The sequence below is a fragment of the Caretta caretta genome, chromosome 8 (genome assembly GCF_965140235.1).
Source record: "Caretta caretta isolate rCarCar2 chromosome 8, rCarCar1.hap1, whole genome shotgun sequence".
Classification (NCBI taxonomy): Eukaryota; Metazoa; Chordata; order Testudines; family Cheloniidae; genus Caretta; species Caretta caretta.
This window is the reverse complement of record NC_134213.1, coordinates 28,495,552-28,520,918: the sequence shown is the minus strand read 5'-3', so window position 1 is coordinate 28,520,918 and position 25,367 is coordinate 28,495,552. Positions and strand designations below refer to the sequence as shown.

Sequence of the window (25,367 nt, the reverse complement as noted above, 5' to 3'; positions counted from 1 at the left end):
ATTATGTGAGATACTGTTATTGCCACTTAATGGTGAAGTCGCTGTCAGCAAATGTTGACTTTTTAAATAGTGTCTCCTGTAGATTAGACACAGCTAGCAGAGCACCAGGAGAACAGAAAACTCTGGAACTCCGATACATTTGAGTACATTCCCCACAACCTGTGGGTCCCCAAAACTGACTCTTTTTGCCTACCTAGCATAAGGCACACCAGGTGTGAGATAAATCAAGCTTCCTTATAAATGTCTGCTGTACATTTTTTGGATGAACACCCATAACTATTCAGGTAACCAGAAGCTCTGAATCCAGTTGACCATGGTTATAAGAGACTTGTATTGTTTACCCTTACATATTCACATTCTAGTTGGATGCCTCTCTTACAAGGGATCACACGAGTTACAGACAGCATTATAAAAGTTACATTTCAAGATGGGATACTAAATTCTAGGATAATATATTGAAAAAAGTGTCAGGACTGTAAAAATAGATAGAGTTGGAAAAGCAACCCCCCCCCCTTTTTTTTTAATATCCTGTTTTATCAGAAACGAGTTTCTGCCCAAGTAAATCAGCAAATTTAAATGAATTTACATTAAATGGTTTTAATTTATCAATATGCATTTCAAACCTGCTAATTCAAGGCTCACACAATTCTAATTTAAGATAAAGTTCAATCATACAAACTCTAAAAGTGAAAAAAAATAGTCCTAAGCCTTGTAAATGGATTTGAAGTAGCAGAAGTGTTGAAAATAGTAATATTAGTGTGATTTATAGCAATTAAGCTTCCTCTGTACGACTTGGAAATGTACGGAGAAGTACCAACATTGATTTAATATTAAAAGAAAATTGACACAGTTTATTATTTTGAAGTGGAATGACAGAATTTGTGATTAGCATCTCAGTATCAAAAATGTCACCATTTTAAAGTTGTAATATGTATTGCAATAAAGCAGCTGAACCATGTCAAGAAAAAGGGCATGCAGTGCTTTAAATAAACTCAATGAAATCTATGCATCATGAGTTCAACTAATGTGGTTAGGGGCAAAGTATAAAAATTCCATACCAAGAAATGTCCTGTTTTATGCCTGTGACTCCTGAAACTGTACTGGAGAGTGCATTTCTCTTGAAGTGTAGATTCTTGTTACTTTCTCTTGAAGAGAAGCATATCTAACAGGTTATTGATTTGGTTCTGAAGGACACAGTGTTTATTATGTAGGAAACCAATGCTGGGCAAAAGTGAAAGAAATTAATGATGGCTTTGTAAGCGTCCAGGCAGCGGTGCTGAACCTGAGCGGGGTACCTGTCAATCTATATGATAATACATTCCCAAACTTCATAAAATCGGTGATGTGAAAAGGAACTGATTTTTTTTAAGCTAAACAGGATTTGGCAGAGAAGGAGACTGAAGTTTACTTAAGTTAACACCTCCGCTTGTATAATAGACATTTCACATCTGTGTGAATATTTTACAGCCAACCATATGGAAACATTTATCATCATAAAAGCCTTACTAAATAAAATGCTAATAATGTACATTCAAAAGTGAATCTGATATACTGTGTCTTGCACTTCATTTTATAGCATGCTTCCTGTTTTGATAAACATTTTTTGAAAAACTACCTTTTTGAAATGCATTTTATGGATAGATTAGATAGATAGAGGTAACTCTCAGGGTGAAAACTGCCATTGACCTCAGCAGGGGTAGACTCAAACTCAATCTCTGAGCTTTAATAGTACTGGAAAGATAACTTTCTTAGTCAGTTCATTCATTTGAAACAATTACTGGGACTTTTCCAAAGCCTACTGAAGTCAATGGGAGTTGTTTCATGGTCTTCCAATGGATTCTGGGTCAGGCCATTAAGTGAATATATTTTATGCATGAGTACAAAGCATGTAAGTTTACCAAATAGCAGAGTGAGTCAGTGTATTTTTACATACATATATTTTTAACACTTTGGTTATTTGCTTTCCTAGTATCTTCCATTACTATTAAATACACAACCCCCATATACTTTAATGAAGAAATGCATGCAACAATATTCATGGAAATACAAAGATTATGGGCTAACTTCATCCCTCAAATACATGCCTGCTATTTCTCCTGAAATCAGCAAGAGTTGCATGTATCAACTGAGTGCTAAATTTGACTCTTTAAGTCTAACTTGGTCTTATATTTCTAACATTTTGAGAAGTTTCATTTGTGTTTTTTGTTCATCTTCTTTAACATTTAACTGCTTGCATTTCAAGTCCTAACATACTGGCACTGCTGAAATTGGCAGGGGGAGGCTGAATATCCACTTTGCCTGGAATAAAATAAAAGTCCTTTTCAGATAAATACCTGAAGGTGCTGAATGTGCCAACACACCATAAATTTAAAATCCCCAGATAACATGGCAGGGAGTCAATCACAGTAGCTGACATCAAGCAGTTGCCTTGAATGTTTCTATTGATGCCACAGTAAAACACTATTCTTGTGATTCCTCTTTATCTCCCCAAAATGGCTTATTTCAGAATTAAACTTGATTGTTTTTTGGGGTTTTTTTTTTAAGTGACTTCAGCTTATACACTCCTGCCTTATTCACATCTTAGTGTGGAGAATTATTGAAGGCGGACACTGCATTGCTATCCATAGAAGTCATCTTCACTAGCTAGGCATTTTTTTTAAAGTAGGCACAGAACATTGCTGAGAAATGAGTTTTAAATTGTTTTATATGAATTTTAACTAATTTTTTTAAACATTTCAAGTGGTAGTTAGCTTAATGTAGTTTTTATTCACAAAAAATCATTGCCCATGTGTTTTGTCCTACATGGGCTCTGCATTATGTAATTTACCTTTTTATTTTTATTTTTAAATTAAACAGCTAAGAATCTATACTAAACAGATATATACATATCTTTTTGAGTTACTCTGATACATACATTTGCATTATAAAACCTTGCATGTACTTACCAGTAAGAGATTAGAAACCTGAGATTCAGATAAAGCTTTCAAAGTTTCATGAGAACACCTGAACGAGAGTCCTATTGACTGTGAATTAATATGGTTTTAATAAGTTAAAAACTATTAACCTTATTTCACACTGTGGGTAAAAATCATATACAAGAAAAAAAATTCTGATAAGTTTCTTCACACTTGTCATTATTAAATTCTACAATCTGCTCCAAGTTTCCTCTTCAGTAATAGACATGAAGCACTGCTGTCTGTAAATTAAAGTATAAAATAAGGTGGTATTCTGAGAACATCTTTAAGAGAAAACCCAGGTTGCCATTAAAAACCACCTGTAAACACCTACAAATAGAATATTTCTAGATATAGGTCATGTTTTTTCAAATCGCATTCTTTGCTATGCAGTTTACTGGAGAATAAGAGCACCACTCAATTACGTTGTTATTTAAAATACATACTACATTATATAATATTTCTCCTGTCATTTCTGGTAAAAATTGATTTTTTTAATTTACTTTTTTTTAAGGCAAGTGGACAAGGAAAAGAAAGAACTTAAGTGACTCATTTATATGCAAAAAATACCACCATATGTTCTTATAGATATATAGTAAAACATATATTCAAGAAACAGGCCTACCGTTTTCCTCATCTGACTTATTTTCATTGTCAGAGTCAGTCAGTGTAAGGGCTGAGTTTTCACGACTTGACAGACCGGAACTGCGCCTGGATTTTATCCCTCTCCCCCACAGCCTTATAGCATGCTCTGGAGACATTCCTCCCTCTGTGTCTGAGTCAGCATCAGACCCGGTGCTCAAGGAATAGCCTTGATGAAGTATTCCTATGTCTGAGCAGTAACCACTTCGATGGGGAGAGGGCTCACAGATTCCTAGTTCTGCAAGGGTGAAGTTAGTTCCTAGGAGGACAGTAAAACAAAAACAATTAGTCAAAATATTTAAAATAAAATGAACAGGCCATCTTACCTTCTCATAGATATTTTATATATCATGCCTTCATAATGAATTGTATATGGTGGACAGATTTGTAAGGACAAGGCTCATCAGAAGCATATGGTGTGTAGCAGAGAGAATTGTGAAACACACAAAACAAAAGATAAAACTCCTCAAAATCTGAGGCATTCCTTCCTCTTCCACATTTTGGCCTCAAATCTGTAAACACTTAGGCAGGTGATTAATATTATGCACATAAGCAGTCCTATTGACTTCACATGCTTAACATTATTTGCAGGATTGAGGCCTTTGTTATGAACGGTTTCACCAAAACCATTACTACATGTCGTCATTTTTAATCACTTATAAGGTGGACAAAATCAACCCATTTCGGAGCAAAAGAGGACCACCACTTCCAGGAAGAAATGGCTTTAAACTTCAAACTATTTTTCATTGAAAATGTGAAAGATTCAATTTAACTTAGTGCAAACAATTTGAGTGCAGAGTCACCCAGAATAGTGGAAAACTGTACATAGTATGAAAAGTTGTCACAATTTTGCACAGCTTTAATATGTGGGAAGGATATTTTGGGTTCCCTGTTACAACTGAAATAGGTGACATGCATTTTCTCCATTCACAGAAGTTTTGCTCCCAACAGAAATGTTATGAGTCATGTTACTGTGTCAAAAAATGCAAACAGGAGAACAGCATGTCTGAAGTCAAACCTTCTAGGATTCATGTCAAAACACGGTAGCTCATAATATGACTCAGTAAGTTGGTAGGTGACACATTTACAACGCACTCACATATTCCCAAGGGTACCAAGAACAGACCATACATCTTTTTAGACAATAAGGGACAAAGAACTTAGAAATATATATATATAAGGAAATATTCACTTTCTCTCTGGCTCCGCTGGTTTTGAAAAGCATGGGCAATTTCATTTACCCATGCCAGACTAGAAATGAAGAACAAAGACAGATTCAAGTCACTGGAAATACATCTGTGGACTATTTAATTCATATTGTTCACAGTGCAACTTAGTCTGAGGTCCGTGCTTCCATAATGGTGCTTTTATAGTCTATTTAAACAGTCTATTTTTTCCCCCACACATTTATAAACAGGCAACTTTTGTACAAGATATTTTCATTAACAAATATGCTTCATTAACCAGTTTAAAAACAAAAAGTAACAATTCTATTCACACAGATCAATCAAGACAGCCCATATATTTAAAATATCTAGTTAATCGATCTACATAAATCTTTTTCCAGTCCCACAAGATCATTTAACTCAGTAATACTCAGATCTCAGTGGTTCAGGAGCCAAATTAGTGATCCAAATTACCCAAAAGAGCCACAGTAATATGAATTCATTGTTTCATTTACTGTAGTACTATTCATATTTAAATAGTATCATGGGGAAATATGTAGTTTTTTAAAATATATTATTCTCACAGCAAGTAAATTAATAACACTGCAAGTTGACAACTTAATTGGTTAACATAGTAAAAGCATCCTCATTGGTTAATAATTAAATCACACAGTGTTTTAATGTTGTGTGCTGCAAAGAGTCGCAAGACACACTTAAAGAGCCACTTGCGGCCTATAAGCCGCAGTCGGAGTATCACTGATTTAAATCCATAAACTATTTTGAGAAAAATGTTATGCAAAGTAAAGTTATGTTTTACTTAACCTTTATCCCCAAACCCACCAGTTAAAGAAAGAGCATGTGATTTCTCTTTCAGAAGGATTAAGCCCTGGTCTACCCTACAGTTAGGTTGATATAAGGCATAAGTTGTTATGAGGTTGATATGATGCCGCAGCTTAACGTGGCTTGTGTGGTTGCGGCAGAACACTGGGAGAGAACTCTCCCAGTGCTCTAAAAAACCTACCTCCATGATGGGAACAGCTCCCAGCGCTGGTGCACGGTCTACACTGGCACTTTACAGCACTGAAACTTGCTGTGCTCAGGGGAGTATTTTTACACACCCCTGAGCGAGAGAGTTGCAGCGCTGTAAATTGCGAGCTTAGACAAGCCCTTAACAACTCCATCTCCGCAAGAGATGGACCACTTAAGTAGATATAGGTAGGTCAACACAGCGTCAGCATAGACACTGTGTTGTTTACATAGACTGTTGCTGACTTTCAAAAACTGTCCCACAATGTCCCACACAGTTAAATCAGCACAAGCACTTCTGGCAAGGACACACACTGCCAACACAAAGAGCATAGTGTAGACATGCAAAAAGCAGTTTAATTACTGCGGTGGTTGCAAGTCAACCTAACTTAGGTTGACTTAATTTTGTAGTGCAGGCTTGCCTTAAGCTGTTTGCTTGACCAAAAGAGGATGGATATGCTCCTGAATAGCAACTTTCAGCTCCTGAGACACCCCACTTTAGCCAATAAACCAAACAGCATTAACAGATTGCATCCTTCCTGTGCTAGGAGGAACATTGCAATAAGGCGGCAGTGAGTTAGAGAAATAAAAAGGGAGAAGGGACATTTCTAAGGGAACAAATTAGTCAGCTGTGATGTTTAAAAATAAGATAAAAAGAAAAACACACAAAGAGTCACCTCCTTTCCCTCAAGACTTAATTAAGGGAAATTAACCCAAATGTCTTCTGTTAAGAGTCCATTCTGCTTGGTAAAATAATTACAGGTGTTATGATGTGCGTCTTGAGAATATGACACTTAAGATGTGCCAACCTTTTGCAACAGAAACCCCATATCATGCGGAACTCCATTACTTTAAGTTTTCAGCATATAAAAAAAGAAAATACCCAGATTTTGAGAGAAATGTATTTTGATTCATGGCCCTTGCCCCAAAATTGAAAGCAAAGCTTTTTGCCATCTGTAGTTTGGCAGTGATTCTTTAAGTAATCTTTATTATTCCATTTGATTTTCATAATGAATTTTTGATAACTGTTCACATGGTAGGTTGTCTGGGTTGAACACAATCCCATGAATTTTAGTGATTACTTACAAATTGTGCACAGTCCATAGACTTACAAAAAATAATCTGGCGAGTTTTATTAAAGTTTTGCCTTTGCCATTCTGGATTTGAACTGATCTGAAACTTAGAAAGCTACTTAATGGTATAAAAGCATCCACACTGAACCAAAGAAGTGCCTCATACAAAATGCAAACTGTATCCTGCAATTTTGGCACATTTTGAATGGCACAGTGCAGGTTCAAGGACCTACTGAAACTTATATGAAACATACCCGACGTGAAGTGATGCTAAAATTATACCCATCCCAACTACAAAAGTGGAAATATGCTTTTAAAAAAGATTTTGTTTGTTGTTAACATAAGTATGTATGAACACAAAGCTATTATGAATATATTAACTTAATTAAGCTTTTATATACAGTTAAGTATTTTAATACTACTCTGTAGATTTTAATAGCCTTTAAATGCCCAGATGTTTACACTCTAATGAACATTCGGTATGGACATCAAAAACAAACTAACATTTGATGCAAACAATGAACTTAATATATGACTGTTCATATTATTTTCTCTGAGATAAATGGAAATGGGTTGAAGAGAGGTAATAGAAACAGTATTCACTTTTTCAGCTGTTTTGGCTTCTGCTAACTGGGAGTATGGCAAAATGTATGTGGCTTCCAGAGATAACAGTATATCTATACAAACAGATCAAATTAAGAGTCACATGTAGGAATCCGGCCAGACCACTGGTCCTTCTAAGGCCAGGATCCTGCCTCCAACAGAAGTTAGAATGAGATTCTTTTGCAAAAAACCCTATCGTGACAGGGTATAGTTATAGAATAACACCATAGTGGAAGCGTCTTCCTTCTCCAGTTAGTGGCTGGTTTGCATCCTGTACACAAATATTTCCAATTACCAGTTTCAAAAATGCTGCCATTCAGTTTCATTGACTGTCCCTTGGTTTTTGGATTTTAAGAAAAAGGCATGAGTGCTCCTATTTATCCTGTCTTCTGTATAGCATTCTTTAATTTCACATCCCTATATCATATGCCTGCTTACTCATCAACTCTTGAAACTAAAACAACCCATATCTTCTCTAACATAGTGATTGTGCTCATTAATACATTATTTGTCCAGCTGTAATTGTGCACTAGGGTTCAAGTGATATTAATAAACCACTTTTTTTTATTTCTGTATGGGATAAAAGTCATTATTATACTCAGATGTACGGATGCAATTTAAAAAATTGCAAATTGCAAGCATCCAGCATTTCTTTAGCAAGTCAAATCTGTTCATGTCAAGAATCAACAATGTACCCAAATTCACTTCCTGGGCTCGGACGATTCAGCAGACTCCAGCATGTGGGACCCTCATGCCAAATAGTTTGCCAGAAGCAAAGGCAGAGTAGTGCAAAATACTCATAATCTCTACTCTTCAGTAGAGTGGGCCAGCCAGCATAAGCCACATAAAAGGACAGGGCCTGGGAAGCTACAGAGTCATTTTGGCCAGATGATCCAATTCTGTCTGTCTCTCTCAGGAAGAGCCCTCCATGAAGCTTCTTTAGAGCCTGAGATAAAATAATGCTGCAGCTCAGAGAACACCCAGGCAAGGGGAGTGGTGGTATCTGTTGCCTGGTGTCTTCTGCCAACTCTGTGACCTTGTGAGAACAAAGGGAAAAGAGTTCAATCTACACTGTTCTGCCTCCATAGAGAAGGAGGGAAGCTGGCCCTCTGAGCTGAAATTCACTACAAGTAATTTACTACTTTTAGTAGTAAAGCAGATGGCTGGATTATTTTAGTGCTACTTAACATATTCCAATAGTGCTGTACATGGGATCCAAAAAATATTTGCACTATAGTGAAGCTTTACTTGCAAAGTAGGAGGTTAGTATGAAACACTATGCGAGTTGGAATCCAGAATACCAAAATGTAATTCAGAATCTATTCTTACTCTGCCTTCAGACCACAGGCAAAGACTTTACGTGCTTTATAGGCATGTATCGCACTGTTGGTGACAAAACAAACACACACACACTTCCACCAAATGAGTGGAATAAAGAGCTTTGGTTCTTTAAAACAACATGTTGCAATGAAAGCAACTCATAGAATCATAGAATATAAGGGTTGGAAGGGACCCCAGAAGGTCATCTAGTCCAACCCCCTGCTCGAAGCAGGACCAATTCCCAGTTAAATCATCCCAGCCAGGGCTTTGTCAAGCCTGACCTTAAAAACCTCTAAGGAAGGAGATTCTACCACCTCCCTAGGTAACGCATTCCAGTGTTTCACCACCCTCTTAGTGAAAAAGTTTTTCCTAATATCCAATCTAAACCTCCCCCACTGCAGCTTGAGACCATTACTCCTCGTTCTGTCATCTGATACCATTGAGAACAGTCTAGAGCCATCCTCTTTGGAACCCCCTTTCAGGTAGTTGAAAGCAGCTATCAAATCCCCCCTCATTCTTCTCTTCTGCAGGCTAAACAATCCCAGCTCCCTCAGCCTCTCCTCATAACTCATGTGTTCCAGACCCCTAATCATTTTTGTTGCCCTTCGCTGGACTCTCTCCAATTTATCCACATCCTTCTTGAAGTGTGGGGCCCAAAACTGGACACAGTACTCCAGATGAGGCCGCACCAATGTCGAATAGAGGGGAAAGATCACGTCCCTCGATCTGCTCGCTATGCCCCTACTTATACATCCCAAAATGCCATTGGCCTTCTTGGCAACAAGGGCACACTGCTGACTCATATCCAGCTTCTCGTCCACTGTCACCCCTAGGTCCTTTTCCGCAGAACTGCTGCCTAGCCATTCGGTCCCTAGTCTGTAGCTGTGCATTGGGTTCTTCTGTCCTAAGTGCAGGACCCTGCACTTATCCTTATTGAACCTCATCAGATTTCTTTTGGCCCAATCCTCCAATTTGTCTAGGTCCTTCTGTATCCTATCCCTCCCCTCCAGCGTATCTACCACTCCTCCCAGTTTAGTATCATCCGCAAATTTGCTGAGAGTGCAATCCACACCATCCTCCAGATCATTTATGAAGATATTGAACAAAACCGGCCCCAGGACCGACCCTTGGGGCACTCCACTTGATACCGGCTGCCAACTAGACATGGAGCCATTGATCACTACCCGTTGAGCCCGACAATCTAGCCAGCTTTCTACCCACCTTGTAGTGCATTCATCCAGCCCATACTTCCTTAACTTGCTGACAAGAATACTGTGGGAGACTGTGTCAAAAGCTTTGCTAAAGTCAAGAAACAATACATCCACTTCTTTCCCTTCATCCACAGAACCAGTAATCTCATCATAGAAGGCGATTAGATTAGTCAGACATGACCTTCCCTTGGTGAATCCATGCTGACTGTTCCTGATCACTTTCCTCTCATGCAAGTGCTTCAGGATTGATTCTTTGAGGACCTGCTCCATGATTTTTCCAGGGACTGAAGTGAGGCTGACTGGCCTGTAGTTCCCAGGATCCTCCTTCTTCCCTTTTTTAAAGATTGGCACTACATTAGCCTTTTTCCACTCATCCGGGACTTCCCCGGTTCGCCACGAGTTTTCAAAGATAATGGCCAATGGCTCTGCAATCACAGCCGCCATACATTAGCCGCCAGTTCCTTCAGCACTCTCGGATGCAACTCGTCCGGCCCCATGGACTTGTGCACGTCCAGCTTTTCTAAATAGTCCCTAACCACCTCTATCTCCACAGAGGGCTGTCCATCTCTTCCCCATTTTGTGATGCCCAGCGTAGCAGTCTGGGAGCTGACCTTGTTAGTGAAAACAGATGCAAAAAAAGCATTGAGTACATTAGCTTTTTCCACATCCTCTGTCACTAGTTTGCCTCCCTCATTCAGTAAGGGGCCCACACATTCCTTGGCTTTCTTCTTGTTGCCAACATACCTGAAGAAACCCTTCTTGTTACTCTTGACATCTCTGGCTAGCTGCAGCTCCAGGTGCGATTTGGCCCTCCTGATAACATTCCTACATGCCCGAGCAATATTTTTATACTCTTCCCTGGTCATATGTCCAACCTTCCACTTCTTGTAAGCTTCTTTTTTATGTTTAAGATCCGCTAAGATTTCACCATTAAGCCAAGCTGGTCGCCTGCCATATTTACTATTCTTTCGACTCATCGGGATGGTTTGTCCCTGTAACCTCAACAGGGATTCCTTGAAATACAGCCAGCTCTCCTGGACTCCTTTTCCCTTCAAGTTAGTCCCCCAGGGGATCCTGGCCATCCGTTCCCTGAGGGAGTCGAAGTCTGCTTTCCTGAAGTCCAGGGTCCGTATCGTGCTGCTTACCTTTCTTCCCTGTGTCAGGATCCTGAACTCAACCAACTCATGGTCACTGCCTCCCAGATTCCCATCCACTTTTGCTTCCCCCACTAATTCTACCCGGTTTGTGAGCAGCAGGTCAAGAAAAGCGCCCCCCCTAGTTGGCTCCTCTAGCACTTGCGCCAGGAAATTGTCCCCTACGCTTTCCAAAAACTTCCTGGATTGTCTATGCACCGCTGTATTGCTCTCCCAGCAGATATCAGGAAAATTAAAGTCACCCATGAGAATCAGGGCATGCGATCCAGTAGCTTCCGTGAGCTGCCGGAAGAAAGCCTCATCTACCTCATCCCCCTGGTCCGGTGGTCTATAGCAGACTCCCACCACTACATCACTCTTGTTGCACACACTTCTAAACTTAATCCAGAGACACTCAGGTTTTTCTGCAGTTTCGTACCAGAGCTCTGAGCAGTCATACTGCTCCCTTACATACAGTGCTACTCCCCCACCTTTTCTGCCCTGCCTGTCCTTCCTGAACAGTTTATAACCATCCATGACAGTACTCCAGTCATGTGAGTTATCCCACCAAGTCTCTGTTATTCCGATCACGTCATAGTTCTTTGTTCATAGTTCATCAGTAATTTTAAAAAAATTCACCAGGAATCAGAAGTCCTCGGAATATTATAGGCGCTATTAACCAGCAAGACATCTTCAATGGCGATTATTTTAATTAAACTTCGGCAGTTAATTCCATATGTTTTGTTAAGGTACAGATAACCTGCCAATCAAAAGTATTGATCTTAAGTTCATAATATTAAGAGATAGAAAGGAACTACTGGATCATCAAGTCCAAGATGCAAGTGCATTATGTAGTTTCCCAGTAGTACAAAAGCAGTTTTCTAACATATATTATACATTGAAATCAAAATTAAGCTGCTATTACTGTTTTCAAACTGACTACATAACTTATGTGGCAACAAATACTCCAAAAGGGTGCGATTAAATGAATGAAGCACAATTCTATTCACTATCTCAACACACAAAGATCAGAAAACAAAGCCTGTGGTATTTTTCACCTGATCTGTAGATAGAGGTTTGGGTTAGTTAATAGCACATTATAGGAACACAGGAATTTCCATAATGGACCAGACTCAGGATGCTGAATTAGAAGCACCCTATCTCTGACAGTGGCCACATTATACAAGATACCTCAGAGAAAGGTCTAACAACACACCAATAGGTAGACCTGGAATAATCTTCCCTCCACATTAGGTCTCATCCCGATCTCTAACAATTAGAGATTGGCCTAAGCCCTGAAGCATGAGGTTTATATACTCCTTACAAAATTATAACAATTGTGGATATTCTCGATATCCATTTAAGTGTCTAATCCCTTTCTAAATCTTGCTAAATTCTTGGCCTCAATGACTTTCTGTGGCAATGGGTTCTTCAGTCTAAGTGCTGTGCTGCATGAAAAAGTTTTGAATTTGACAACATTTAATTTCATTGAAAGTCTCCCCTTCTTGTGTTATGAGACAGGGAGAACCGACGCCTGACAGACACTTCTCTACTCATTTTACACACTTTTATCATACCTTAGAAGATGAATAAAAGTGGGTAACAATACCAATTTTTTCAATCTCCTAATATTTCATATATGTCAATGCTATCTTAGGCTTCCTTTCTCAACTCAGTTTACATTCCATTCCACATTCCAACATATTAGATATTGGTTCTAATTATATATTATGCATTTTAGATTCAGCCTCCAAAACTGAAGATATTTGCTCAGGGGAGTCTGAAGAAGAGCCAAGTCTCCACTTATTGTTCTCCTGCATTTGTGACTTTCTTATTGTTTTACCCAAATTAAGATTCTCAGAAAAATTCCTTTAATATGAGCACTTGCGTGCATATCTTTGCACTTATATATCACCTTGCATTTCAATTGTTTTAATGTGCACAAGAAAGAGAGACATTCATTCTGTGTGTTATGTGCAGGGAATTAACCACATGACTCTGAGATTAATGGGGTTTTTGTGATTAAACTAAAATGCATATGCCTGGAAAATTCTCCCATTTAACATTGTTGATGTCACAGAGGGTAGAAACCTCCCATTCAGAAAAAGACCCCACACCCATTCAAAGGACAGCACCATTAAATTACTGAGCCTGAGGCAAGAATTTGTGTGTGGAATTCAATGGTCTGGGTTACACTGCACCGAGTTCAGGGTTAGCCATTTCTTCTACATATCCATCTATTTTAAAAAATTCAAATCCCCATATATTCCTTTGCTGCCAAAAAAAGGAGCAAGTATAAGATGTAGTGTACTTATAGTGCAGACCTGAATGTGGCCAAATTCTTTAAAATGCCAGGGAACAGATCTACTTGAAGAGCAGACCCTCCCAGTAGAAAAGATATACAGCTGATTCTAATGCCCACAGATTTTGAAAGAGATAGCATACAGAAACATAGCAGGGATGAATAGGTGGACCTTTACCATGCAGCTATGTGTAACAGTTAACCACAGAGCAAAAAGGTCAGCAGACTACTTATTTTCTGCACTTCAAGTGTTATTGGGTTCTAGCTATTGCTTGCTCACAAAGCCAAACATTTCATAATTAATGAACAACTCCAATGTATAACTTTAACTTAATGATAATGATCTTACATTTATAAAGCACCTTTCATCCAAATAGATAATAAAGTGGTTTACAGACTTTACTAGCTGGGCATACCAACTGTATGGGAACACGGCAGGAATCACCACATCTATCAGTAAAGTGCAGCTGCCTCAACAGTGCACACAGAAGTGGCACAATAATGAATAGTGTTTGTATACGATAAACACTCACATTGGAATTTTGGGAGGGTTAAGAACATGCTGTTTTCTAGGTAATAAACTTTTAAATGAAATACACACATGAATGCTTCTTAGCAATCAAAATATCTGTTAATCTAAGAAAGTTTACTGAATGAAACTGGATTGAGCCAGCCAAAGGGAACTTTGTTTTCTAGCATCTGTTTAGTCACAACAAAATCCTTTTGATTTTCTTCTTCATAATCCTGCCGTTCCTCAAGCTAGCTCAGAAACCAAAAAGTCTAATATTACAGGTTGGATGAGGTTTTTTTTGTTCTTTTTGAGCAGGGGTGTTGACAACCAGTTTGTTGATATTATTAGTATATTACATTAAAAAATTAAGTTAACAGACCATGAAGGTTGCGAAGGCATGCACCAAAACTTTCAAAAATGCCAAACTTAAGGTTGACTATGCGACCTTAATTCAGCCCTGTTGTGCATATCCATTTATGGCTTTAACTACATGATCTTCTATTTTTTCTGCAAGATACCTGCCTCATTCAGTGAACGAGTAGTTACTCAGTATTTCTTTTTTATTCTCTTTCCATGTATGGTCCTAGTCTTATTTACAACACACCATTCAAATCATGCACTGAAAAAAATTACAGATTTCTTCATGGGGCTCATTGGTATAATATTGGAGTGCTTCAAAATATTAATCTTCTCAACACTCCTGTGAGGAGAGGTGTTCTCACCCTTTTACAGTTGGGAAACTCAGACTTTATGTCAGAAAGGACCATCATGATTATCTAGTCTGACCTTCTGCACACTGCAGGCCACAGAACCTAACCCACCCACTCCCATAACAGATCCATAACCTCTGGCTGAGTTACTGACATCCTCAAATCAGGATTTAAAAACTTCAAGTTACAGAGACACTAGTTTAAATCTGCAAGTAACCTGTGCTTCGTGATGCAAAGGAAGGCAAAAAACCACCAAGATCAATGCCAATCTGATTTTGGGGTGGGAGTGGAGGGGGGGAAAATCTCCTTCCCAACCCTATATGGTGATCAATTAGGCCCTGAGCTTTTGGGCAAGATCTAACAGACACACACCTGGGAAAGAATTCTCTGTAATTACTCAGAGGCCCTCCCCATCTAGTGTCCCATCACCAGCTGTTGGAGATATTTGCTGCTAACAGATGCAGATCAGCTACATGCCATTGTAGGAGTCTCATCACAACATCCCCTCCATAAACTTATCAAGCTTAGTCTTGAAGCCAGTTAGGTTTTTTGCTCCCCTTGTAAGGCTGTTCCAGAACTTCATTCCTCTGATGGTTAGAAACCTTCATCTAATTTCAAGTCTAAACTTGTTGATGACCAGTTTACATCCATTTGTTCTTATGTCCACACTGGCACTTAAATAACTCCTCTCCCTCCATGGTATTTTTCCATCTGATGTACTTAAAAGCTGAGGGGAGATATGATTGCTCTCTCTGTTTGGTTAGGTTGAACAAGCCAAGCTCTTTGAGTCTCCTCTTCCATTCCTCGGATCACCCTAGTAGCCCTTCTCTGACCTGTTCCAGTTTGAATTCATCACTCAAACATCGGAGACCAGAATTGCACACAGTATTCCAGATTGAGGTCTCACCAGTGCCTTGTATAATGATACTAACACTTCCCTGTCTCTACTGCAAATACCTCACCAAATGCATCCTAGGACTGCATTAACCCTGTTCACAGCCACATCACATTAGTGGCACATAATTGTCCTGTGATCAACCAATACGCCCAGGTCTTTCTCCTCCGTCACTTCCAACTGATATGTCCCAGCTTATAGCAAAAACTCTTGTTAGTCCTTAAGTGAAGGACCTTATACTTTGCACTATTAAATTTTATCCCATTTCTATAACTTTACTTTTCAAGATCTTCTTGTATGATACTCCAGTTCTCTTCCAGATTGGCAATACCTCCGAACTTTGTGTCATACGCAAATTTTATAAGCACACTCCCACTTTTTGTGCCAAGGTCATTAAATGAAAATGTTAAATAAGGTTGGTCCCATGACCAATCCCTGAGGAACTGCACTAGTAACCCCCCTCCAGCTTGACTGTTCACCTTTCAGTATGACCCATTGTAGTCTCTCCTTTAACCAGTTCCTTATCCACTTTTCAATTCTAACATTAAATCCCTTTCTTCTCAAATTTAATCAATAATCTCCAATGTGGAAATGTGTCAAGTGTCTTACTGAAACAGAGGTAGATTAGATCTACTGCATTTCCTTTGTCTAAAAAAAACCAGTTATCTTCTCAAAGAAGTAGATCAGGTTGGTCTGGTATGATCTACCTTTTGTAAAACCACGAACTGAAACCCAGAGAATAAAGCAAAAGTCCTAAGAAATGCCCACTAATTTTGGGTGCTAAACTTGTGAAACCTAGGGAAAAATTTTTCAAAGTACTTTGCACTTTTATATGTTCATGACATAGCTCCAGTCAACTTCAGTCGCAGTCATGAGTGCTCAACAATTCTGGAAATTTGGCCCCAGGTTTCTCAAGTTGGGAACCTACAAAAAGAGGAGCACAATAAGTGACTTACGAAGAACACTTGGGTTTATGTGACTTGCCCAGCACAGCAAAGAATGCTGTAGCAAAATCCAATTCTCCAGGGTGGCATTTAACTTCCTCAAACATCCTTTCTCCTCCTGTAATCCTCTACCTCGCCAACTACCCAAGTTCAAACTTTTGCAACCAGTGAGATATAGGTCCCACAAAAAATCGCCTCCTTCACTACACAGCCCTGTATCTGTCCTGTGCACAGGTTGGAGCAGGGGGGAGGTGGGGAAATAGTACGATTAACTCCCTTCCGCTCTTTCAGTGCTGTCAGCTCTTGCGATTTCTTTGCAAGTCCTGCAAGTATGGCTGGGCTGCAACCAGTCTCATGGTGATGCAAGAAGTTCTAGCCCACTTGAGAATTTCAGCCCCACCTGGTGGAAACTCCCCCAGGTGGCTACCTCCCCCGCCCCTGGGGAACAGCAGCCAACAAGAGTAGCTTCAGGAAGCAGGTGGTGTTCTCCCCGCATCCTCAGGAGTTGACATTCTCGCAGAAGGGGAGAAGAGAATAGGAAGAGCCCAGAAGCTGATGGCAGCTCCGCTCCCTCCTGCTTCTCCCCGAAGCTCTGCCTCTTATACTGTTTATCTACCAGTTAGCATATAAGGACATTCTTTGGATATCAAATTAAAACCCAGGCCATAGTTCTCTCATGTGTACTGACACTGCCCAATACATACATGCATTCGACTGAGAATTCTGAATTACAATGTTGGCTTCCTGGCACAAGAGGGTGGGGGGGGAGGCTGTTCTTTAGTGTGACTGCTGAATGCCTGGAGAGATGTTGGCTAAGACCAGTAACCTGACACAATTCTAATCCTATTTTCTGCACTAGTCATGAAAGTGGCAAAAAGACATAAGAAGCGTTTTCAGATGGAAAACTATAACAATCAGTTTTTCTGTACAAGCAGGATTTAGGAGCAGCTGCAATAGTATATGTGGTTCTGCCACTCTGGAATTAGTTGCACCACATCACTCATGACAAGATGTATTCACTCAATAATGAAGATAAACAAGGGGGTTACTGTATGGCATTGATAATTAGCAGCACCACTTTCTGGTTTAACATTCTCAAAACAAAGGCTGAAAGCAGCCTATAAACTTTATCCTTTGAGAGAAAAAATACTGGTCCAAATTCTATCCTCAGTTACACATGTAGCAACTCAACTAAAATGAAGTCAATGAGGTTGCACGAGTTTAGCTGGAGGAAGGATTTAACTTGTCTCTGCAATGACAGTCAGTTGGGGCTAGGCAGCTGGGGTTAGACTATAAACTATTGCAGATTCTATCTCCACACACTCCAACAAGAATATATGGGGTGCAAGTCAAGACAAAAACTTGAACCCTAAATTTTGCTAGCTCTGGTGAGACTATCCATGCGTGAAAACACATAAGTGATGTTGCTTTACTAATTTCCAGTAATATTCCAGTGCATTTCCCAACCATAATCCAGGCACACCACCCCGACTTTCGCCAACCAGACACTAAAATTCAATCTAAACCTCAAACAGAGCATATAAAGAAGCGAAATGTTGGCTAGTGGTTAAAGCATAAGACTGCGGAGTTAGAAAGGATGGTTTTTATTCCCAGCTTGGCAAATAACTCAACGTACATCTCCATTTAAGTAACTAAATAGCATACCTCAGTTCCCTATTTGAGATATTTATCTACCTAATAGAGTGTTGGAAGGTTTAATTATAAAATGGTTTAAGTCATTGACTAGAAAGCTTTATAGAAGCACAAAGTAAACAGACCATTGTACCTCTAGGTGCACACTTCAGAATCTTGGATGGTGTTCAGATACAACTGACACGAATCATAAAATAAACTAGATAGCATTATTATTTTAAAGTGGACCTTTAATTCACAACAACTGGCTCATTGGCATCCACCAGTCACTCCTGTCTCTGCACCGTTAGTTCTTTCCATGATGGACACCGATTGGATCTTCAAAATGTACTCCACTTTCAAGCAAGTTTCAGGATAGGAACAAAGTGGTATCACAATTAAAACCAGCTGCATTAGATGGTTAGATACATCTACTCATATTCATAGTGTACAATCCAGTCTCTTCAACACTAGGCAGCAGTTTTGTTAGACTATGATACCAGCAGGATGTCAGTGGCATTCTAGATGGGCACTTTCATGAGCTTATCTGTGTCAGAGATGCTGTTGTAAAAGCACCTAAGAATTTGTCATAAAAAGATTTGAGGCCTTTTAAGCTCAATTGCCTTTTGATGTCCCTATATATGTGCATGCCTGTGGATATAGTCTCTTTACAGTAAAACTATGTACATCAGTGGGCAAGTCTGTGCTCAGTTATTTTACTTAAACTTGCATCTCTGTATGGGAAAGTTTCTAGAAAACGTTTTATCTGAAGTACACATTCCTGAGGATACTCTCATGAATTAGATAAACATTCTTTTTCTGGTTCTGTTATTAAAATAAAGCTTAAATACCCTATGAAAAACAACTAAACAACCACTGTTCATATCTAAGAATATGCCCAATAAATTTTGCTTTTAAGAAACAGTAAAAATCACAGGCAATGAACTTTCATACCTTTATAGCTGGCTAATTGGGCATCATGGAAGTATCTGCAAATGCTGCCATCAGAGGATTCCTTATGTGTTTTCTTTTATACTTCACATGTTCAGAACATTGGTAATATCTTATGAAGGTCCCCAGGCACATGTAAAGAGTTTATTGGCTTTAGCAGCTGTCAGCTGTTTAGTCATAAGGAGCTTCTCTACTGTAAACATGTCAATTAGAAAAAGTGGCACCATAAAATGTATCCTATACAATAGAATAAAAGAGCCCTGTGCCACTACTGAACCCTGTAGTGTTCTGTACATGTTTGAGTGATGTTGTTCATAATAGGATTCAGCAATGCCAGAGGTGCCAGCCAGTCTCTAATACTGCTAAAAGTATCTACCAAAAGACTAACTCAAATCACTTTCAGCAGTGATAGATGCATCCACCTGAACTGGAAACAAGTTTCCCAAAGTTTTAGCACTCCTGGAAGCAGTTACAAATGAAAGGGGGAAAAGGTGTTCTCATAGCTCCTGAAACTTCCCAGCAAAGTGTGATAAAATTGGTAATTTAGTTAAAAAATGTATTTGATCACTAGAACTTTGAAGGAAAAAAAAGTCCAAATTAAACATCAAGGGAGACTGATTCACTGCTATTAGATAATGTACTTATTGCCAAATAGATGGCAGCAACACTTTTTTATTGTTTTCATTCATAATGAAGAAATGAGGAAATGCCTTTATTTACTTGATATTATAAGCTGCTTTCATCTTTTCATTTTCAAACCTTGTAAGATAATTAGTTACTTTCATGGCCATTGTCTATTGTGATGTTATAAACGGAGCAGTTGGCACCAACTCAGCCAATTATTTGTGGTCCTGAATTTTCCTGCAGATGGAATATACACTTTTACTACAGGGATTTCCTTTATGTGCCAATTACTATCATCTGTAGAATGAATATGCAACCATGAACACAGGCTTTTTTTTTTAAATGTACACAATAGTAGCTATTTGACAGGAAAATGCACTATGGGTATGCCCATGGGGTTGGCCTTGTTAGGAATACATCGTTATTAGTTTTCTGTAGAAGTTGGGAAGGAAGAAATGCAACCCCCTTTCCTGGCCCCTCTTTCTTCCTCCCTCCAGTGACATTTTCCACACACAAAGAGTGATGTCACTGCTGCTCTCAGTTTCCTTTTGTTCCGTAGAAAATCCACTGGATTTTTCACTTTAGCTGGATTTTTCACTTTAGCCTCTTATAATTTGGCTATGATGCTCACAGGCTCATACTATTCGCAAAAAGAAAAGGAGTACTTGTGGCACCTTAGAGACTAACCAATTTATTTGAGCATGAGCTTTCGTGAGCTACAGCTCACTTCATCAGATGTATACCGTGGAAACTGCAGCAGACTTTATATACACACAGAGAATATGAAACAATACCTCCTCCCACCCCACTGTCCTGCTGGTAATAGCTTAGCTAAAGTGATCAACAGGTGGGCCATTTCCAGCACAAATCCAGGTTTTCTCACCCTCCACCCCCCCACACAAATTCACTCTCCTGCTGGTGCTAGCCCATCCAAAGTGACAACTCTTTACATAATCAAGTCGGGCTATTTCCTGCATAGATCCAGGTTCTCTCACATCCCCCCTACCCCCATACACACACAAACTCACTCTCCTGCTGGTAATAGCTCATCTAAACTGACCACGCTCCAAGTTTAAATCCAAGTTAAACCAGAACATCTGGGGGGGGGGGGTAGGAAAAAGCTCACGAAAGCTCATGCTCAAATAAATTGGTTAGTCTCTAAGGTGCCACAAGTACTCCTTTTCTTTTTGCGAATACAGACTAACACGGCTGCTCCTCTGAAACCGCTCATACTATTGTCATCCTTCTGTCCCACCCCTGAAAAGGAGCACTACTTTGTTATTATGATCAGTTCTTTGGGCATTTAAGCCTAAATTTCCATTTGCTTCCCAATCTCATACTGTTAACTTTGCTTTCCTTGAAGTTTTGGTGTCACTTTTCCTCCCAGCTCCTCAACAAACATAACTTCATGCCAAGTCAGTGATCTGCAACTCGTTGTCTGAGTCGACCATCTTGTTCTCCAGAATCTACCTGAAATGAAAACTAAGTTTCCAACATAGCTAGTTTAAATTTTGCATGTGGTAATATTCCCCTTGAAGTGTGTGTGTGTGTGTGTGTAAAAGTGACAATTCAGATTTTTCCCCAGAGGAAATGCCAAAAATGAAATGTGTTTAGACTGAAAATGTAATTTAAAACAAACAAAAAAAAAAGAACACCAAGCAACTTTCCCCCTCCCCCCTCAAATATTTTAAGTCAAAATGAAAAACAAAATGCTTATTTCAAAATGTCCATTTGAATTGAAAAATTTCAATTCAAAGTAATGAGAAATTTCATAAAGGAAAACAGTTTTCTTTTAAACAAACTATTTCAACTGAAGGTTTTTTATTTGAAATTTCCGACTCTACCAATTTCAATTTTCTGATCAGCTCTTGTTTCCAGCACTATGGTTGCAGAAAAAAAAAATCTTGAAAAATTTTAAAATGAATGTAAATTGATTCAGTGAGGTCTGCTTACTTCTGTCCAGAACCTCAAACAATAGCTCAGAGAGGAGAACTACCCTGTTTATCTCACTGGGGTCCTAGCTCCAATACCCAATGATAATATAGTTTAAATATCAGCACTATTAACTGATTCACTGCTGATCAAAGCATAGTAGAAAGGGAGATGGGGGAAATCACCAATCTACAGAGTCCACTGAGAGTGGTGTCATAAGTGGGTAGTACTTAGGAGATGATACCACTTTTATTCCCAGTCTACACTGTGCAGCCAAAAGGCCAGAATGAGAAGCAGAGCCTTGGGTGTATCCAGGAGCAAAGGTCAGCTATATTTGGGTCACATTTTCTAGCTTCTCTTCACAACCATGAGAGCTACAAACAATTTTATTTTTATTGAAATGCTTATGTTCTGACATCACATGACCATGTGAGTCAGGGCTCTGTGCTCACTGTGTCTCTGCCTTATACCAGCCTCCCCAAGGATATCTGTGGTGGAACACCACCACTGGGGAGGAAGCCAAGCCTGAGAAGCCCACCAAAGCCTGCATGATCAGATTTTGATCATTTGATCAATCCGCTCTATGAGAGATGTCACATTTTGGGATCGCAGGTGAGCAAAGTTTAGGAGAATACCACCATTTCCTCCACCTCTGCAAAATTAACCCTCCCTATGTTATCAGCATTGCTGAAAGGAGGTTGTGCATACCTCACATAATAAAATGGGTGAGTATCCACCATCTCTTTACCTCAGAGAAATGATCTGGTGACCTATATTAACAATTTACTTGTAACTGTCTTCTAAATCCCCAGCCCCTTTTCCCATCAATTAGGGGCAGGTCATCATGCAAGCATCCACCCCCTTTGTCTGAGACAGCAGTAAGGTCCACCTGTTCACCCTCTTCTTTGACGCAATCCATCCATTGCTTCCTCAGCTTTTCTTGGGGTCTCTTTCCTACCACCATCTCCTGCCATGCTATCTTCACTTCAGTCCCCTTCATTCTTTCTCTCTATGGATCCGAACCAGCAAAGTCATGCTGCCTGGATTTTTTCTGCCTCACCACGGACTTTGGACTTCCATCTTAATAATTGTATTACTAGCAATGGGTCTCACCCTGGGTCTGGAGGGACATACTCACAGCTACGGTTCTATTGAACATTCTCCTTTAGCTCAAGTGGTCGAGCTTCTGTACAAGGATCCAAGAGTCCTAGGAGAAAGTCATTGCTTACAGGTGACACCGGATTAGTACAAAACACCCTCGGTTTGATTTAGCAGGGTTGCTAGATCAGAAAGGTAACTATGTCAAGCCTCGGCAGCACAAACCAGCATGTGTGTTCCTTTTTGTTGTTCTTTCCATCCAAAAGTTCTGCTTTCCATGTCCAGAGTACTAAACACTTGATAAATACAAATAAATACTTAGCCACTAGATTTACCTCCTTGAGCATTACACACACACAAAAGACATTGCTATTTTTCTGCTTGTGACTTCTACTACACACTTCTGCCCTTTTACATAATATTGACAATACTAATCATTCCAAGATAAAACACTTCTGCCCTATAACTAGGTACTATAAAAGCCAATTTGTCATCATCTAACTGGTCTCCACAGCTTATTCTCTGTACTGGGATATCATAAACCCTATATATAAATTCTTAGTAAGGAAGTATCAGTAAATGCTACAAATAGGTACAGACCAAAACCTGCTTGGTTTCAAAGAGTGCTACTGTGCAAGTTGTTCCATGCAGCTATTTTTACAGTGCACTTCATCATACTTTTTAAGTTGCTTAACTTGTTCTATTAGTATCTTGCAGATCAGGTGAAATGATAAATTCATGTCTGACTGATAAAGGTCAAGTATACCTGGATGCTTTTAATTTTATCACTTCATAGACTCTAATTACAGAATTATTAGGGTTTAGCAGAAGGAAGGTTAAATTGAATTCTTCACTGATCCTCACACGAGTTCCCACTTTTTAAACCTTACAGATCTTCTCAAAGAATCACCTTTTGCATGTTATCCTATCCTGCTCTTTCCAAAGTAAGTAAATTTTATAACCTTACTGCACACTTTAAGCTCCAAGTCATGGTCCCCTGTGCAACAACAGAATGAGCACAGGAAAACTTTGCAAGGGCCAGGAAGAACAGAATTCTCCCCTCCCACATTCTGCACCAGGCTCTATGGCCCTTGCTGCATCCTGCATCTGTATTTCTCCCCCATCTCACCTAAGTTTGAGGGGGGGAGTTATGACTGCCCAATGAATCATTATAGCAACTGCTATGGCTTCAGTTCCCACTCCCTATTGTGTGCGCTTTGGCAGACAACCTGGCTTCCCACATGCTTCTCCACTGCCTCTCAGCCACTGTACTCTCTCAGAAATGATGGTACTTCCTCTGTGCTTCAGGCCTTCTGCACTGGAAGGAAGCAGGATTTGACTATTACCTCAGAGTTGTTTCTCTGTCATTGACCCGAGAGGCTGGCTTTTAGCACCTGGGTCCAGTAGCTTCCCCCACCACACGCAGACCATGAATCTCTAGGTACCTAGTACAAGAGCAGCACATTTTCTTTAAATTTCAGATTGGTTGTAAGTCTTCATGGTGCTGTATTTGCTCCTTTGCTCTCTCTTTGTGAGTTAGTTAACATAAGATAACATAAGAATGGCCATACTGGGTCAGACCAAAGGTCCATCCAGCCCAGTATCCTGTCTACCGACAGTGGCCAATGTCAAGTTCACTCCCTGTGGGGCACCTAACAGGTAATGATCAAGTGATCTCTCTCCTGCCATCCATCTCCACCCTCTGACAAACAGAGGCTAGGGACACCATTCCTTTCCCATCTTGGCTAATAGCCATTAATGGACTTAGCCTCCATGAATTTACCCAGTTCTCTTTTAAACCCTGTTATAGTCCTAGCCTTCACAACCTTCTCAGGCAAGGAGTTCCACAGGTTGACTGTGCACTGTGTGAAGAAGAACTTCCTTTTATTTGTTTTAAACCTGCTGCCCATTAATTTCATTTGGTGGCCCCTAGTTCTTATGTTATGGGAACAAGTAAATAATGTTTCCTTATTCACTTTCTCCACACCACTCATGATTTTATATACCTCTGTCAGATCCCCCCTTCGTCTCCTCTTTTCCAAGCTGAAAAGTCCTAGCCTCTTTAATCTCTCTTCATATGGGACCCATTCCAAACCCCTGTTCATTTTAGTTGCCCTTTTCTGAACCTTTTCTAATGCCAGTATATCTTTTTTGAGATATGGGACCACATCTGTACACAGTATTCAAGATATGGGTGTACCATGGATTTATATAAGGGCAATAAGATATTCTTAATCTTATTCTCGATCCCTTTTTTAATGGTAAGTTAATTTTATCTGAGATACTTTTAAGGGAATTGGGAGGGGGTAAACATATGTACCCATCATACCAACAGATGAAGAAAACAGAACTAAGACCAAAATTTCCAGAAGTGGTTTTTGGTATTTCTAAACAGACACCTCGGGTCTAGCTATCAGAAATACTGTGTGTCCACACTTTTGAATTTATGGGTGCTTGAGACACTTTGGGTTGCATCGTCAAAAGTTCTAAATGGAAGACCCTAAAAATCAAGTAATCCAAAATTAGAGGAAAGTGTTGGCATATATCCTGAAGCCATCTCTCTAAATAGCACAGCAAAAGAGAAAGCTCTTTGCAGCAGAGTACCTGAATTTTGTGTTTGGCACAGAACCGATTACATTG

At 39.5% G+C, this 25,367-nt stretch overlaps 1 protein-coding gene across 2 annotated transcripts in view; it reads right to left on the bottom strand.

Moving 5' to 3' along the window:
• The window catches only part of TENM2 (teneurin transmembrane protein 2), a 2,093,216-nt gene that overhangs the window by 764,706 nt on the left and 1,303,143 nt on the right, over positions 1–25,367 (bottom strand). For both annotated transcript variants that reach the window (XM_048860042.2, XM_048860041.2), the window contains one exon: positions 3,580–3,855. In XM_048860042.2, coding sequence (XP_048715999.2) covers positions 3,580–3,855 — 276 coding nt within the window. The remainder of the gene's footprint in view (positions 1–3,579; positions 3,856–25,367) is intronic.